This window comes from Dermacentor albipictus, chromosome 9 (genome assembly GCF_038994185.2).
Source record: "Dermacentor albipictus isolate Rhodes 1998 colony chromosome 9, USDA_Dalb.pri_finalv2, whole genome shotgun sequence".
Classification (NCBI taxonomy): domain Eukaryota; kingdom Metazoa; phylum Arthropoda; class Arachnida; order Ixodida; family Ixodidae; genus Dermacentor; species Dermacentor albipictus.
Window position 1 is genome coordinate 59,071,981 of NC_091829.1, and position 14,957 is coordinate 59,086,937.

Genomic DNA, 14,957 nt, shown 5'->3' on the forward strand with positions numbered 1-14,957 from the left:
GGAGAACCCTTTAATGAAAAGCAGATTCCAGCCGGCGTATAGACATTGCTCACATGCTACTCAGCGTGGGGAAGGGAGTTGGGGAGAGAAAGACAGAGAGGGCGAGGCGCAAAAAAAATGAATAAGTTTTTAATGAAAGAAGCAACAGTTTTTTACCTAAAGTCTTCAATGATTGATATTTCAACGAAACTACAGGGCGTTAAGGACATTTGAGTATATTTGCGGCATAACCGTCACAGAGGTTTCTGTAGGACAGCGACCCAAGCCATTAACAGTCGGCGTCTCAAATGCACTGGACATGTGGCACTTTTCAATGAACCTATAGCCAACTTGGGTTACTGAGTGTGCGCAATAGAGCGTGCGGCAAGCAAGATAAATACTCTCAGCGTTTGGGGGCACCGGCTCGCCACGCTTCTGGTCTCGGAGGCTATGTGCGTACTTCGCGATAGTGCGATTAGATGGCGCAACGTGTCCAGAAAGAAGCACGAGAGAGAGAAAAGCTCAGTTGCTTCATGGCGCGTTTTTGAGGCGTCATGCATTTCGAAAGCCAAGCGCAGGCTTCGCGGTGGCGGCCCTAGATAACGCTGAGTGTTATTAGTGAAGCCCGAAGACAGAGTCCCGCTACAGTTCACGCCTCATGCACTCACCATTTTAAGGGTGGCAATGCATTGTGTCGCTAGATTGATTGAATGATAACGTATTACGGTTGTCTGTCATCTTGAGGTGGGATATGCAGCAGCTTCTTTTGCTGGAGCAACGCCTTGTTACTGCCGACAATCTCTTTACAAGTTTGCGATAGCTGCCGAGTGGGCTTTCTGATTTGACATTAAAATAATGGCATCAACATACTGAAATATGTAATAGACAATTGCCTATAAGCTGTAGCTTACAGACATATAGGGGTGTTCAGTAGCAAAATGTTTCCGTTGAATCAAACACAAACATTCGAGAAAAAAGAGATAATTTCACTGGAAAGGTGAAGCACCAAATGTGATAGCAAATTACAGAGCTAAACGAAGTAAGGTTACTAGCTTTATCACGCGGCTACAGTGCTATAAACTTATGTTTACTAACAAAATTAACAAGCATGTTCTCACGTGCGCACAGGCAAACACGAACCCATGTCAATATATGACCGCGGAAACCCATCGTCTAAACGCTGGCGTGACAAAGAGCGGAAGCTGCGGCGAGCGACTTCGCCTTCGTGCTGCCTGTCACTTCAATGCTGCGCATGTTGAAGAAAACGCACACGAAGGCACCAGCTACCTCTGGGTGATGCAGCCTTCGAGCCCATCACTGACGACCTCACTCATCCGCCACAGCAGGAGTACAAGGGGAGATGCGCACTAACTTGCCCCCTTTCCCTACCCTTCCTAGCTAATGCACTTGTAACCGCTCCACACCCGTTGATGCACGCGCGACAAGACTGAGCCGCTTGAAGCCACCATCTTCTAGGCTTACCTTCACGAGCTTTGCGTCGCACCGACAGCCTACGGCGCATGGCCGGCATGTTATTTCCCTTTGACTTTATGCGAAAGAAACCTCACAACGATGCGGATGGTGGAAATTCGCTTTGAGCGTCTGTATATAGTTTCTGCCGAAATAAAAAGACCTTCGGGAATCAGATCGCATACAAAATATTGCTCAGGTATAACAGCGTGGAATTTGTAGGTCAGACGTAGCTAATCTGTGGTCCTCGATTCTCGTGCACCATGAAGCAGACATGAACATAGTAGAGCGTCACGTTCGTTGAACGACCACCCTGCGGTAACCATGTGGGTGTGGCATTGCGCTGCTGACCTCGAGGGTGCGGGATCGAATCCCTAAAGAGGCGGCCGCATTTATGTGGTGCGAAATGCAAAAAAGAAGTTCACGTGCGGACCATTAGGTGCACGTTGAAGAACTCCAGGTGGGGAAAATTATTCCAGAGTCCCCCACTACGGCGTTCCTCATAATCATGTGCTGGTTCCGGTGCGTACATTACCACATAATTTAAATGTTTTGCGTTGATTGGCGAAGTAGTCTACAGGTGTCTTTTGTCAGTATTATTCCATCGCTTTCAATAATCCAAATATCGGGAGATCGACCAAACAATATGTTGCTTTGAGTAGATCGAGAAAACAAATTCGCGTGTTGCATAAGGCATCATCATCATCATAATCATCATCAGCCTGGTTACACTCACTGCAGGGCAAAGGCCTCTCTCAAGTTTTACTTGAGCCTCTCCCATACTTCTCCAGCTACCCCGGTCATGTACTAATTGTGGCCATGTTGTCCCTCCAAACTTCTTAACCCTTTATTGACGAGTGTTGCCTACAGGCAACGTACCAAAAACGAATTTTTTCTTACTGAGTTTAAGTATTGAGTATGAAGTTTCTAGCTAGATATCTTCGGCCAAGACTGAATGACAGGCAGCAAGCGTCATTTGTTGGTTTAGAGCAGGAACATTGGACGAAGAAGTAGAAGTTTGGCAAGCTAGTCACTGCCTTGTGCAAGCAAGGTCAGAGGAGACAGGCCGATGCAACATATGCAGCTGAAGTGGTGGCTCACATTTGATGTAAAGCAACTCAAATGTGCGCCTATGGTTCACATATCATGAGAGTTGTCGATACAAATTGAAAATGAAGCCTTAGGTGGCTTGGGGTGAAGCCCACTTCCAGTTTCCTGTCTGGGGTTTGCCCTCTATTGCTAAAAAAATTCTACAAAATATTTGTTATTTTTGTTGATTATGCTTATTCTTGATGTGTTTTGCGTGTTTCGATAGAGGAATAAAAATTTTTTTCGGTATTTATGTCTCGTCATTAAAGGGTTAATCTCATCCGCCCACCTAACTTTCTGCCGCCCCATGCTACGCTTCCCTTCTCTTGGAATCCAGTCCGTAACCCTTAATGACTATCGGTTATCTTCCCTCCACATCACGCGCCCTGCCAACACCCAATTCTTTTTCTTGATTTCAACTAAGAGGTCATTAACTCGCGTTTGTTCCCTCACCCAATCTGCTCTTTTATTATCCCTTAATGTTACACCCATCATTCTTCTTTGCATAGCTGGTTGCGTCGTCCTCAATTTAAGTAAAACCCTTTTCGTAAGCCTCCAGGTTTCTGCCCCGTACGTGAGTACTGGTATGACACAGCAGTTATACACTTTTCTCTTGAGGGACAGCGGCAAACTGCTGTTCATAATCTGAGAAAGCCTGCCAAACGCACCCCAGCCTATTCTTATTCTTCAGATATTTTCAGTCTCATGATCCGGATCCGCGGTCACTACCCGCCCTAAGTAGATGTATTCCCTTACCACTTGCAGCGCCTTGCTACCTGTCGTAAACTGCTGTTCTCTTGCGAGACTGTTAAATATTACTTTAGTTTTCTACAGATTACTCTTTCGACCTACCCTCCTGATTTGCCTCTCCAGGTCAGTGAGCATCCATTGCAATTGGTCCCCTGAGTTACTACGCAAAGCAGTATCAGCGAATCGCAAGGTACTAAGGTATTCTCCATTTACTCTTATCCCCGATTCTTCCCAATATTCTTCAGAATTCGTCCCGCATAAGGCGAGGCAGGCTTATTTAACGACCTTAACTACACTACGCAGAAGCAGTCTCGTCCTTGTGCTAGCTCAACCAAGGTTGCCTACGCGCTGCAGCTGTGGCTTTCCTGCATCAGAAACATTTGCGAGAGCTTCCGCATCTGTGTTCCTCCCTACAGACGGCAGCTATGCCGGTCCATTCTACTATTCGGTAGAAACGAATATTCGACAAGCTCGAATATTTGCTCCTGGAATCGCGCACGAATGTAGAGACTATTGGATTCGTATTCTGAATTTCTACTTTTTGCGCGCCTCTACCTTGCTTTCTTTTTTATAAATGGTCAACTTTTTCGTAACGGAAGCGCGATACTCACGATGTAAGGTGCCCGGTCGGCTTCCTTGTCAGCCGACGATCCCTTGAAATCACTCTTGTCGAAAACGGAAGTTGGGTGGCTGTAGCACACTCCTTCTGTCTCAATCCACCCCACCGAACTGTATATGATGACCGTGTCCGCCACGTGGTTGCTGTAGCAAATTGACGAACCATACGTCATGTTAAACGATGAGCTTTGCAGGAAAGAACTTTGTTCATGAATGAGACAGTTCGTATCCACATACAGACAACCAACAAAGTTCGTCAAACGACAGGATGTCGTCGGCTGGAGCTTGTGTTTTGACAAAGGTCGTTGCCTTCGCAAAGGCGACGACGCTGGCAATGTGCAGAAGTTCCTTGATGGGCACGAGTGCGCGTCGCGAAACGCTGGTTTCAGCTACGAAACATTTCTTGTTTGACCACCCGTTCATCTTCTGTGAAAACGTATTTACGACTGATGCACCCTCCTGAAGGCAATGCAACACAGCCATGTTGCCCAGGTAAGAGTAACAACAAGAAACACAGCGCGTGCCTCTAAGATCCAGAAATATGTTGCCCTTTGTGATGCAGTTTCAGGGTGAAGAACAGCTCAAAAGGAAATATAAATGAAGCAAAAGCAACAGGCAAAGGTATTACGAAGAACAAATTGTGGAATGATTCGCACACACAAGGATTCTTATGAAAAGGTTCACGCAAGGCATAATTTCAATGTCAAGGTCAAGTTTTGGCACTCCGGAATGCGGACCGAGATAGGCGCCTACGAGTGATTGAATGATGTCATTTAATCGGGCTCATACAAGTCCTTTTGCGGAGCCCTGCTCGAACGCACCTAAAGTCTGTCCCGCAAGTTATGACATTATGGTGCTTTTCATTTAAGAAATTGAAATCCATTTTTGGGGTTTCACATGCCGAAACGACTGGATGGTTATGAGAGGCGCTGTTGTGTAAGGCTCCGGAATAATTTTGACCGGGCAACTGATGTTGTTTAAAGTTGAGCGCTCTTCCCCCCATTGCACGGACATTCCTGCACTCCACTCTCATAGGGTCGAGGAAGTGTTGCGAAAGGGTAAATAGTCGTTAACCCGAGCATAGCGTGGAACTTCAAAGGAGAGCTTTCTTTCTTCAAAAACCCGTATCGGTGTCCTTTGTAGCTTCCTGCTACATTCACATGGATCACAATATTACCTTTCATGAGAATTCCACCACCTTGTGAGATTACGCTGAAGTGTTTGCCATATTCAGTGTCACTGTGCTCCGACTTGTCGAGCCCTCGAACAGCCATCCCCGGATAGGCGTCGTATCTAGGTTTAGATGGCGGACCAGGATCAATTTTTGCCCAACTGCGAAGCTTTCGTTCTGGAAAACGCGTATGGGTTTCATTGTAGCTTCGCGCTACATTCGGTTGCACGACAATTTGCCCTTTCACTTCACTGCTTAGATGTCACCCCATTCTAGCCGCCCGTTGAATGTTCTATTGCGATAGCAGTTACGTGGACACTCCAGGCGAATTTCTGCCGTCGTCGTCGTCGCCGTGATGTTCTGCATAAAGTTCAAGGGTGATGACGTCGTTGTCAGGCTCCGTAAGCTGTATGTGCGACTGAAAGAATGCAAGGACGAGCCGACGATGGTAGCTCAATCTCGCGCGCGTGAGGAAGGAAAGTTGGGAAGGAAGGCACCGTCTTCCGCCGCATGCAATTCACCGGAGGGAGGTGGGAGGGGGGGGGGGGTGTGCTGCTCGGCGACGCCTCCTCATGGCGCAGCCACGCGGTTCCTATCTTGAAAGGGATCTGCATTATGGACAGTTTGCACCAGTGTTGATGGCGTCGTGTGCGCTGTCTTATCGCCGATTAGTTGGCGTTGAAGAGGCAGCACAATTTTCTCGCAGCCGCGCTTTCTCACTACACAGTTTATACAGCGAGTGCGCGTGGACATCGAGTGAGATATGTTAATGTTTGCTCGTGCGCTCGTTATACCATGCTTTTTAATTTAGTCAGCGAATGTTTACGAGCTTCCCGGGCCCATAAGATTGCCATCCTTAGTTCGTATAGCTGTCACCTAATTTGCTATCCCAATTCGCCTTTCAGGAGAAACTGCGAACTTTTTTTATTCCGGCTTTTATTAGCCAAAATTAAACACTGGAGATTCAGTGGTTGTTGCCCCGCAGAGTGTGAGCGTAGGTGAGTTCACGTGAAAGCTATTTATGCTCCAAATCCAAGACGGGCTGCACGGTGTAGTTCTGTAGCGTTACATTTTTTAGAAATTTTACTAGAGAAACCGACATTGAAAAATAGAAAGAAATGAACACTTGAGCACCTTTGTGGGTGCTCTAAAAGGGAGAGATGAAAAAAAATGGCATCCCAATCGCTCTATACTCACTTGATAGCGTCAGTAAAAATGTCCTGCAGGATTGTATACGCGTCCTTTTCCCGGTAATTGTATATTCCGAAAGCTAATAACGTTTTTCTCGTCGCGTCGTTGCCTTGGACCCCTTTCAGTTTCTGCAAAGAAACGAGTTAGGACGCATAAAACTACAAGATCAACGCATGCGCCATTGAAAATACTAGATAGCGATAACAGGCAAAATAGAAAAAAAGTAATCATGGTCCTTCTTTGCTGCTTTTTATTCTCATGTCTTTCACTCCTACTATCTTGTGTCTTTAGTTTATAGTTTACCTTCACAAAATTTTATTTCCGAGCCATGAATACACTACGAAGAGTATGGACTTTTCCTTGGTCCCCAATCTTATACGTAATATTGCAAGCACGACACTTCACTACAACCGGGCCAAGCAGACAACAGAAGACAAAGAACATCACGTACAATTAGATGACCCTAATAGCTAAGGAGATTTGGACACAGGACGCATTGGCGTGGAGAAGGCTGGCTGCACTTAAGGTCATGACTCTTGGTGGAATAAAAAAAATAACTGTGATTAGGAGGATCTCTCCACGCTCTGCACCCTCGCTCTTTCGGCAGCTTCATCTCGCAAGAGACACCAGGTCCCGAAGATTGTTTTCCTAGGTTTTCGGAACAAGTAGACCGAGATATCTTGCTGGCCCTTTCTTGCTTTCATTGCTTTGCAGCAAAAGCGCATTCCATATATATGCGACTATTCTGTCGTCATAAGTGGGCTTGAACTTCGACTAACGAGTCCACGAACTCGTTCTTGCGTCGAATAGGCATTTACTACCCCCGCGAGCTGCGCACACGCATCGCATATTGAAGTGATTATGCGCGATGGATGTTTTCTCCGTCGTTTCTATCCGTTTTCAAAAAGAGAAGTTTTTCTTTGCGTACCTCGCCGGTGTTTGGTCCCCCTGACTGCCACCTGGTGGTTCCCTTGCTGAACGAATACGCCAACCAATCACTTGCAGAGTTCGCGCTGTGCGCACGCCGCTGGGTACCTTGCAACACCACCAGATGGCGATAGCCTCCGCGCATCCGAGGCGCCCGTCGTGTGGGGCCAAATAAAAGAACCGGAAAGCCGTGCATCCACAGATGCACGGTAATGAGAAAGCAAACGTTGTGGGTAGAGTGGATTCGAATTGCGCTTCTTAAGTATGCGCAGGCTGCCTCTGAAACCACGACGAGTTGAAGGCGTTCGTCGTCCTCGCTAGTAGCCAGAGACTCCGCTTAACAAAAGGCCCGCCCTCATGGGTGCGTGCGTGCGTGCGTGAGAGCGTACTAGTGTTTAGATTCTGTATGCACTGACACAAAGCTTCGCTGTATATAGATTTCGGCTCGTTAGATCCACTGCGCTTTTTTTTTTTGCCGTGGGAGTTGGGCTGTGCGCCGATTATTTCACTTGGCTGTTCGTTCGCCTCGCTATTTGTATTCTTTCGAATGCTGGGCGATAATGTGATAACGTAATGCTCAAGACCCAACTTCGATGCAGATTGCTCAAGTCGCTCGCTTGCCTCCGTAGCGCGCACTCAGTTTAAACAAAGTCTGCCGACTCTGGACGAGCCTGCACTGTTTTCTAGTGACCAACTCTGCTTGCGGAGCTGTGCTAGACTATTGTATCTTCTGCATCCGTCTATACCTGAAGTGCCCACAGTCTACATTGTGCCAGTGCCACATTGTACGTTGCGCCACATTGTACATCCTGCTTCTTTTTTAGGCAGTGTGTCTCTAGTAGGGAGGACCGCGGCTTTGGTCAGGCATTGCGTCATTTCGGCACGAACCACACCGCGACAACATATGTGGAGAAGTCGCGGTCCCCTAAGCTGGGCCAGTCGTATCGAGTCGGTGCCGTGCCGTTTCTTTCTCTCCTGTGCTGCCCGATGCAGTAGAGCTGTCTGCTCTTGCTGCACGTACGACTAAATCATCAAAGCGCCCTTGCCTCAGCAAAGTCGATGGCGCATGGCTTGCCGGAATCCGCAGCACGGTGCCTTCTCTGTTAGCACTTGCCATGCTGATTTATTGGACGCCTCCGCGGCAAGTGAATGACAGCCGCGGCCACTTTCTTCTAACGCATATAGGATCACAGAAACCCTCTATCCTTTTAGAAATGCTGCCAAGAACGAATGGATGCAGAGAATCTACAGAAAACACATACAAGAAAAGATGCTTGCGCAGCGCGTAGCCAGTGCGCCCCAGTTGTCTGGAGAGGTTTTTGCCCTCGGACCTGTCAGCATTGATCATCGACTGCATCGTGCCATGGTGTGACGCCGGGTGTCGCGTAATTCATCCGGGGGAGATCGCAGCGAAGCTCGGTCGGTGTTATTTTACTGCAATGTCAATTATGCGGACACTCGTCCAATACTGGAGGTGTCGTCATTATGCGCGCACTAGGTGAGGATTGGGCACCTCCCCTCCAGACCGGAAGTGCTCCAGACTCAGCACATTACGCGGCTTGCGTGCGTTATCTCGAAGGTAGTTTGCGGCGGGTGCAAAAGTTAAGGGCGAGCCGAGATGGCTGGTGGCTTGAAGCACGCTGTGTTTTGCGCACGTTGTCTTGGAGGCCACGTAATATCAAGTTTTGGAGACGAGCCGAAGCCAGACGCAGCCCGAAGCGTTTGCTCACCGCTGTCGGCCTCTACTTCAAGCCAGCGCTGTGGGAGTGAGTGATCGTGGTCGTCAAGTTAAATGTGTTCGTGTTTCCAGTAAGTGCGTGAAACCACACTTCTTAATTTAATTAATAAGCGAATGTTCGTTGCAATATACGTGGGCGATAAAATTACGAACTTTAGGTCGTTTTGTTACCTAAAGAATTGCTATTCATGTCAATGATTAGCTTTCAGGGTGAAGCTCATTTTTTTTCTTTATCAATGCGCCGACGAAATGAATTTGTTCACCCTTGCTCCTACAAACATGCGTATGGTGGCTCCTGATAGTGTCTTCCCGTATAATATTTGCGAACAAATCTTTTACAGGTTTTGTATGGTCACAACATATATAACGGGATGTATCTGTACATAATGTAACACGCAGCGTCTTACTATAATATGCATGTTTGTATAAAAGGTCAAGCAGCCTAAATCATTAGTAATAAAATGTCGTCTCAGATAATAGGTGCCTGCAGCGAAAAAAATTAATAGGTTGTAGTATTTGCAGTATTTAAGAATATTTCGCCCTCTGAAGAGACACTGTAATGGATAAAGAAGTGAGGTCTTGCTTTGTAAGGCAGTTTAAGGCGTATTTGCAACTGCAAGTGGGGAAGATGCGTCTTCAAAAGCTACCATGCGCACGAGAAAGTCACCAGCTTTTTCACGTACCGAGAAACGACACAAAAAAATGGTGATGCTGTGGTGACGTCATGTGCACGACGAAATTACGAACTTCATGTCGTTGCCTGATGCATTGATATCGATGTCTATGATACGATGGCAGAGGAAACTACCAATAACCAAAGTTGAACTGCTAGAGCACCACGCAACTCAACAACCTAAATACAACTGTCCTACGACCTATCGCCACTCCTGCTTCACCCTCTCTATATATATATATTTCTGTCTCTGTCCATCTGGCCCCATGCAATATTTTTCCGCTACACTTTGCAACCCTTTGCATTGTGTCTACCTAAAACCAGAAAGCACGCCAAACATAGCGTTCAAAAATTATGTAGAAATTATACGTAGTTTTCTACTATAGCAACGCAGTGTCCAGTATACGTGAAGTCACTTTTTCCATAATCCAGTTTTGCTATACCGCACAACTGTACCTCGCCTTGTTGCCCTTGGTGTCTCCGATTTGTTTTTTCATTTTTGAGCAAACTCGAACACGTGAGTCTTGAGCAGCCGCGCGGTCGCTTACGCGGCCACCAGCTGGACATATAACGACCGAGAGGATTATCGTACTGGGACACGTGGTGGTCACGTGGATACGTGTGTTCAGCAAGGTAAATGTACCTGGTAGCGAAGCTTCCATAGGAGCCCATACGTTCAAAACATGGCGGTCCATCGCCGGTTCATGGGGCTTAGCGCCATCTGTATGTGGTGGGAACACTTCCGGCGGAAACAAAAATAACGTGACGCCATGTCCTTTAAAAGCAGAAGTGACGTCATTTCGTTTTCGAAGGCGCGAAATTTGTTTTGTTGTTCTTCTTTTGGAGCTATATATTCAAATGCCCCGCCATTCGGCTTGATGGGCGTTTCGAGCTTTCAGCGTGGAAAGCGATGCAGGAGAAGGCCAGCCGTACGGTTGTCGAAATCGCATCCCTACACAGAAAATATAGAACATACATTCTTTGGAGGCCGACGAAAGCTTTAGGTGTAAACTGCTGATCCTTTTGTCGGATGCCAAGCCCGTCGGCCAGCGCAGTCACACGAAAACAACTACACAATTATCTGGCGGTCGTAACTCACTTTTGACTGAATAGATTAAGAAGCAGTGAAGCTACCTGCGTCACCAAATTCAGACAAACTTCGACAAGCAAGAAAGCACAAATTGTGAGGGGAGCGTATTTCAACAGGTGATACGAGTGCGCCTTTCTGTCCATTTCAAGACGTGCATTGCACTGCGAGTGATAGTGGCGTCAACGCCCCCTGTAGCGATGGGTGCCGAAAAGAAATGCATTTATTAATAATATAAAAATGAAACGTAATTTCTTAACTCATCACGAATATATAAAATTGACTAGGAATTTTATTTTCGTTGAATGAATCTAAGCGTGTCTCGTTTGAATTAAAAAACGCATTTTTTTTCCCAATGTTTGTTCCCTCCAAACATAGTCGCGCTTCAATCGCTGCTCCCATAACCCCCCATGCTGATGTCGGTGACAATCTGTACTGAATCGCTTTTCGCCCGAAGCTTCGCGACCTATTTGGATCGACCTTGTGTTCAGTCCCCAGTGGGCACGTATATTAACGCTAGGGGCGCGTAAAATGCGCATGCGCGCGGCACGTACCACATTTACTCGATTCTAACGCGCACTCTTCTTCAAGAAATGTCTACAAACTTAATCACACGTGCGCTGTGTTCGAATACGAAACCTACGCCACAACAGCAACATGCTACCCTCAGACTGATTCAAATTTCTGTAATCCAATCCAATCCAGACGTAGCTGCAGCTAAGGGAGCTGTGGCAGCTTTGAACCTGCTCCGTGAGTTTGTGAGGCTGCCTTGGTGTGCAAGGCGTCTAAGAAATTCGGTACCAGATTCCGCAGGCGGCAACGAAGATTGTCCTGGGCTCAAGTGATAAAAGTGCCTTTGACAGCGACGACATTCACGCCCGTTTCACTGCAGACCCAAGCAATAAATTAAGTTTGTCCAAGTGAAAACGCATCGCTCTGCAGAACGAACGATCAACAACATCCCGTTCATATCTGATAAGCATGGGTATGTGTGGTCCAGCTAAAGGCATTGAAATTGTTCTTACTTCTGTTTGTGAGAATGGATGCGCATTACTACCGAGGGCGCGTAATACTCGAGTAATTACGGCACGTGGTACCGTGATGCAGTACTGCGCGTGGTATTCTTACACCAGGCAGCATTCTTAAACGGCCATAATGCACGAGTGTACTTGGTAAGCATTGTCTTCTTCATGTGCCTTTTATTTTGTCCGGGTGGTGGCCTTTACATATTGGAAGGCCGAGTAAGCTATTCGTATCGTGCAAATATTGTCTGCTTAAACTCTTCCAGAAGAAAGGGCACCGACAAGGGGCACTAGTGCGATATTTCACACGTGGACCAGGAGGAGTGATGCGCTTACTTTAAGAAGTTCTTTTGCTTTGCTGTACATGTTCTTCATCTTCGCTGCTTTCTGCAACAGGTTCAGCACACCATAGTGCTTGATGTTTTTGTTCGCAAGTTCTCTTAGCTGCTTCTCTATCCCTGCGCTGACCCCAGCAGCGGTTGAGTACCTGGGAATGAATGAACGAGGTCGAAGCTCGTACCCTTGTCACGGTGATCTATACAAAGGCGTTTGTTCACTGATGTCCAGCGCGCAAGAAACAGGCTAAGACGTGGATCTTCGATCAGATTGTTACGTCACACACTTGTGTCACAATCTACAAAATATATTTCGCAGTGCCTGCCTACTAATGTACAGTGACGAGCGAAATGCTGTAGAGACCACGGCATCAAGAGAAAAAAATTGGGTATGGGTTCTATCAAGGACGCGGCTGCAATAGGGTACACGAAACTACTCGTACTTGCTGCTGGGATTGTATGGGCGCTCGGCTACACAAGCGGCGTAGTCATATGCACAAGTTACGTTCATTCAAGCAGTAGAAACCTTACGTGCCTAATTGCTGTTTTAGTTAGTGGGTGTACGTCTTCCCGTCAAACTTTGCAATCGTGCTCGCTTCCTAATCATACTGGGCCTGTTTGTTTTACAAGTTGGGCCAGGATAACGTAACGCTACTGCAATCTGTTTTTATTCGAAATTCGCCAAGGGCCCTCTGTGGTAGGTGACAACGACTCCGCCCAAATGGGCGGGGCGCCCGTCCGCGTGTGCTTGTCCCGAGTCATTCCGACCTGTCACTGAACGCCAATGGCGAAATTGTAATAAAAACTGATTGCAATAGTTTTTACGTTAATCCGGCCCCGTTGGGACGCTGCGGTAAATAAACAACCCTACCATCTAACTTTTGGCGCCGGAGGCTGCCTCGCGCCTCTTACTAGATTACTAGCCGCATTACTAGATTGTTGGGTCTCCTCAGCTTGCTTCAGTCTACTGTGATCGCACTTCATGAGGAGACGGACACGTTCCTCAGTGGTCAGAGTGTCTAAATACCTCTCCGCCTTGCTGCTCGAGTCTCTTCACGCCATTCTCCATGCTGAACGGAAAGCGACCATAGACGAGCGAACGTGAAGTGCCACACTTGTAGGCCTTCTCCTGATACACTGGCACGGGTTTACAGCTCCATAAATTACACCTATACTATGGCGCAGTGAGCTTTCTCAAAACGAGACCATTTCTGCTCAAATGTACAAATGCAGTGCCAAGCTGCGCCTCTCGGAAAGTGACTCACGAGGCTAACTTCAGGTCCCATTGCGTCACGCGTGGCGATACAGCGGCGGCCGTCAGCGCAAGCCACACATCTAAGATCGAGTATGGGCTTTGGATGGAATTCGGAGGGTTTTACGGTTCCATAACCACGATGTTATTATCAGGCACGCCGCACAGGGAGACTCCTGATTAGTTTTTACAAGCAGGGGAACGTTTAACGTGCCCCAATGCAAGGTACGGGGGCGTTTTTTGCATTTCGCATCCACCGAGATACGGCCACCGCGAACAGGATTTGATCCCGCGACCTCGTGCTTAACAGCGCAACACAATAGCCGCTAAACCGGTGTGGTGGGTGTAATGATGCAGTTATGTGGCAGCCCATTACCAGCATGTACTTTAGGCAATGATACCATAGTTAAGCGCGTGGCACACATTTAACCATTAAAAAGCAGACATGCTTAGATGCAGCTAATGTGGGCGTCCTACGGACTAATTTTGTAAACGTGCTTGCTGCCTAGGCGAAGCGGGACTGCCGTGGTGAAAGTTGATCGGCGCGAACTGACATTTTTGCTACGGCGTTGGCGATCGGGACAAGAGCGAACGAAATTTCGAACTTAGTTGTACATCCTTCGGCAGTAGTACCACTGTCGAAGACGTTGGTAAGTTTTGAAAGATCCCGAGTACGCGCGCTATAGGGATAACCATGGCATGACGCGCCGATTTTCGGAGCCAAGGCTTCGAGGTACGTTACCAGCAACCACTCGCGGCCGTCTGAGTAACAATTACGCCGGTGAAACAGGTCTTCGCGAATGGCGAAATGGTGAGCTTGACGACGCAGCGCGCGAATTGTTCGGTTGCGTTGAATCGCAGTGAAAGTCTACAAGAGCGGCAATCCAGTGGTCCCTAGCTGTTCTGCTATCGAGAGCGCTTCGGAACGCATCCGCTCGTATTCACAATTCGGGCGTATACTTTAGAGGCTCATTTATATCTGCATTGCCCGAAATTGAGATTCTCACGGGGCACAAATTTTGCTGGATCTACTAGCCTCCAACAGCTGCACTGCTACGCTTGGCCGGAACACATCGATTAAAGGAGGGTTGTTTGGCTAGATGAATCACCAACCGGATATCGAAGCCGATGCCACCAGAGGTGCGACTGCGCGTCCCCATCTCACTCTGGAACGTCGCCCAGCTTTCAGGGACCAGGTCGCCGTGCAGGGTGTCGCGAGCCATTATGACGTCGCTGTAGTAGACGTAATGGCACAGGCCGTCCGTCGGGATCATGCTGGGGTAGAGCGCGTAGGCACCCACCGTGCAGACCAGCTCGTTGACCGAGACTGCAAAGAAGATTTACGAGAACGGGGTTAAAGCTATCTAACGTGTTTCATCTGAACTCAACCATTATTAACGCTAACTGCTAACGCCAGCAGCCATGATCGCAAGGCTAATTTCCGAGTGGTGAATCGAAAAAGAAAAAAAGAATTTTTCACTTTTCGAGATTTCTGCTAGTGTCCGAGCGGAGAGCGCGCGGAGCACTTTTCTTCAGTCAAGATGTTGTACCATTTTATCTAGTTGCGCATCGAAAGTGCACCTGCGTTGTCGTTGCGCAAATTGTGAGCTACTAGCACAGACGCGGCATGTTACTGTTGACGGCGTGAAACGTGG

General features: G+C 47.6%; 1 protein-coding gene across 11 annotated transcripts in view; it reads right to left on the reverse strand.

Moving 5' to 3' along the window:
- LOC135921383 (uncharacterized) overlaps nt 1–14,957 on the reverse strand; it is a 141,794-nt gene that overhangs the window by 15,965 nt on the left and 110,872 nt on the right. For all 11 annotated transcript variants that reach the window (XM_070525985.1, XM_070525981.1, XM_065455728.2 and 8 more), the window contains 4 exons: nt 14,416–14,629; nt 12,052–12,202; nt 6,275–6,396; nt 3,900–4,050 (listed from right to left, as the gene is read on the reverse strand). In XM_070525985.1, coding sequence (XP_070382086.1) covers nt 3,900–4,050; nt 6,275–6,396; nt 12,052–12,202; nt 14,416–14,629 — 638 coding nt within the window. The remainder of the gene's footprint in view (nt 1–3,899; nt 4,051–6,274; nt 6,397–12,051; nt 12,203–14,415; nt 14,630–14,957) is intronic.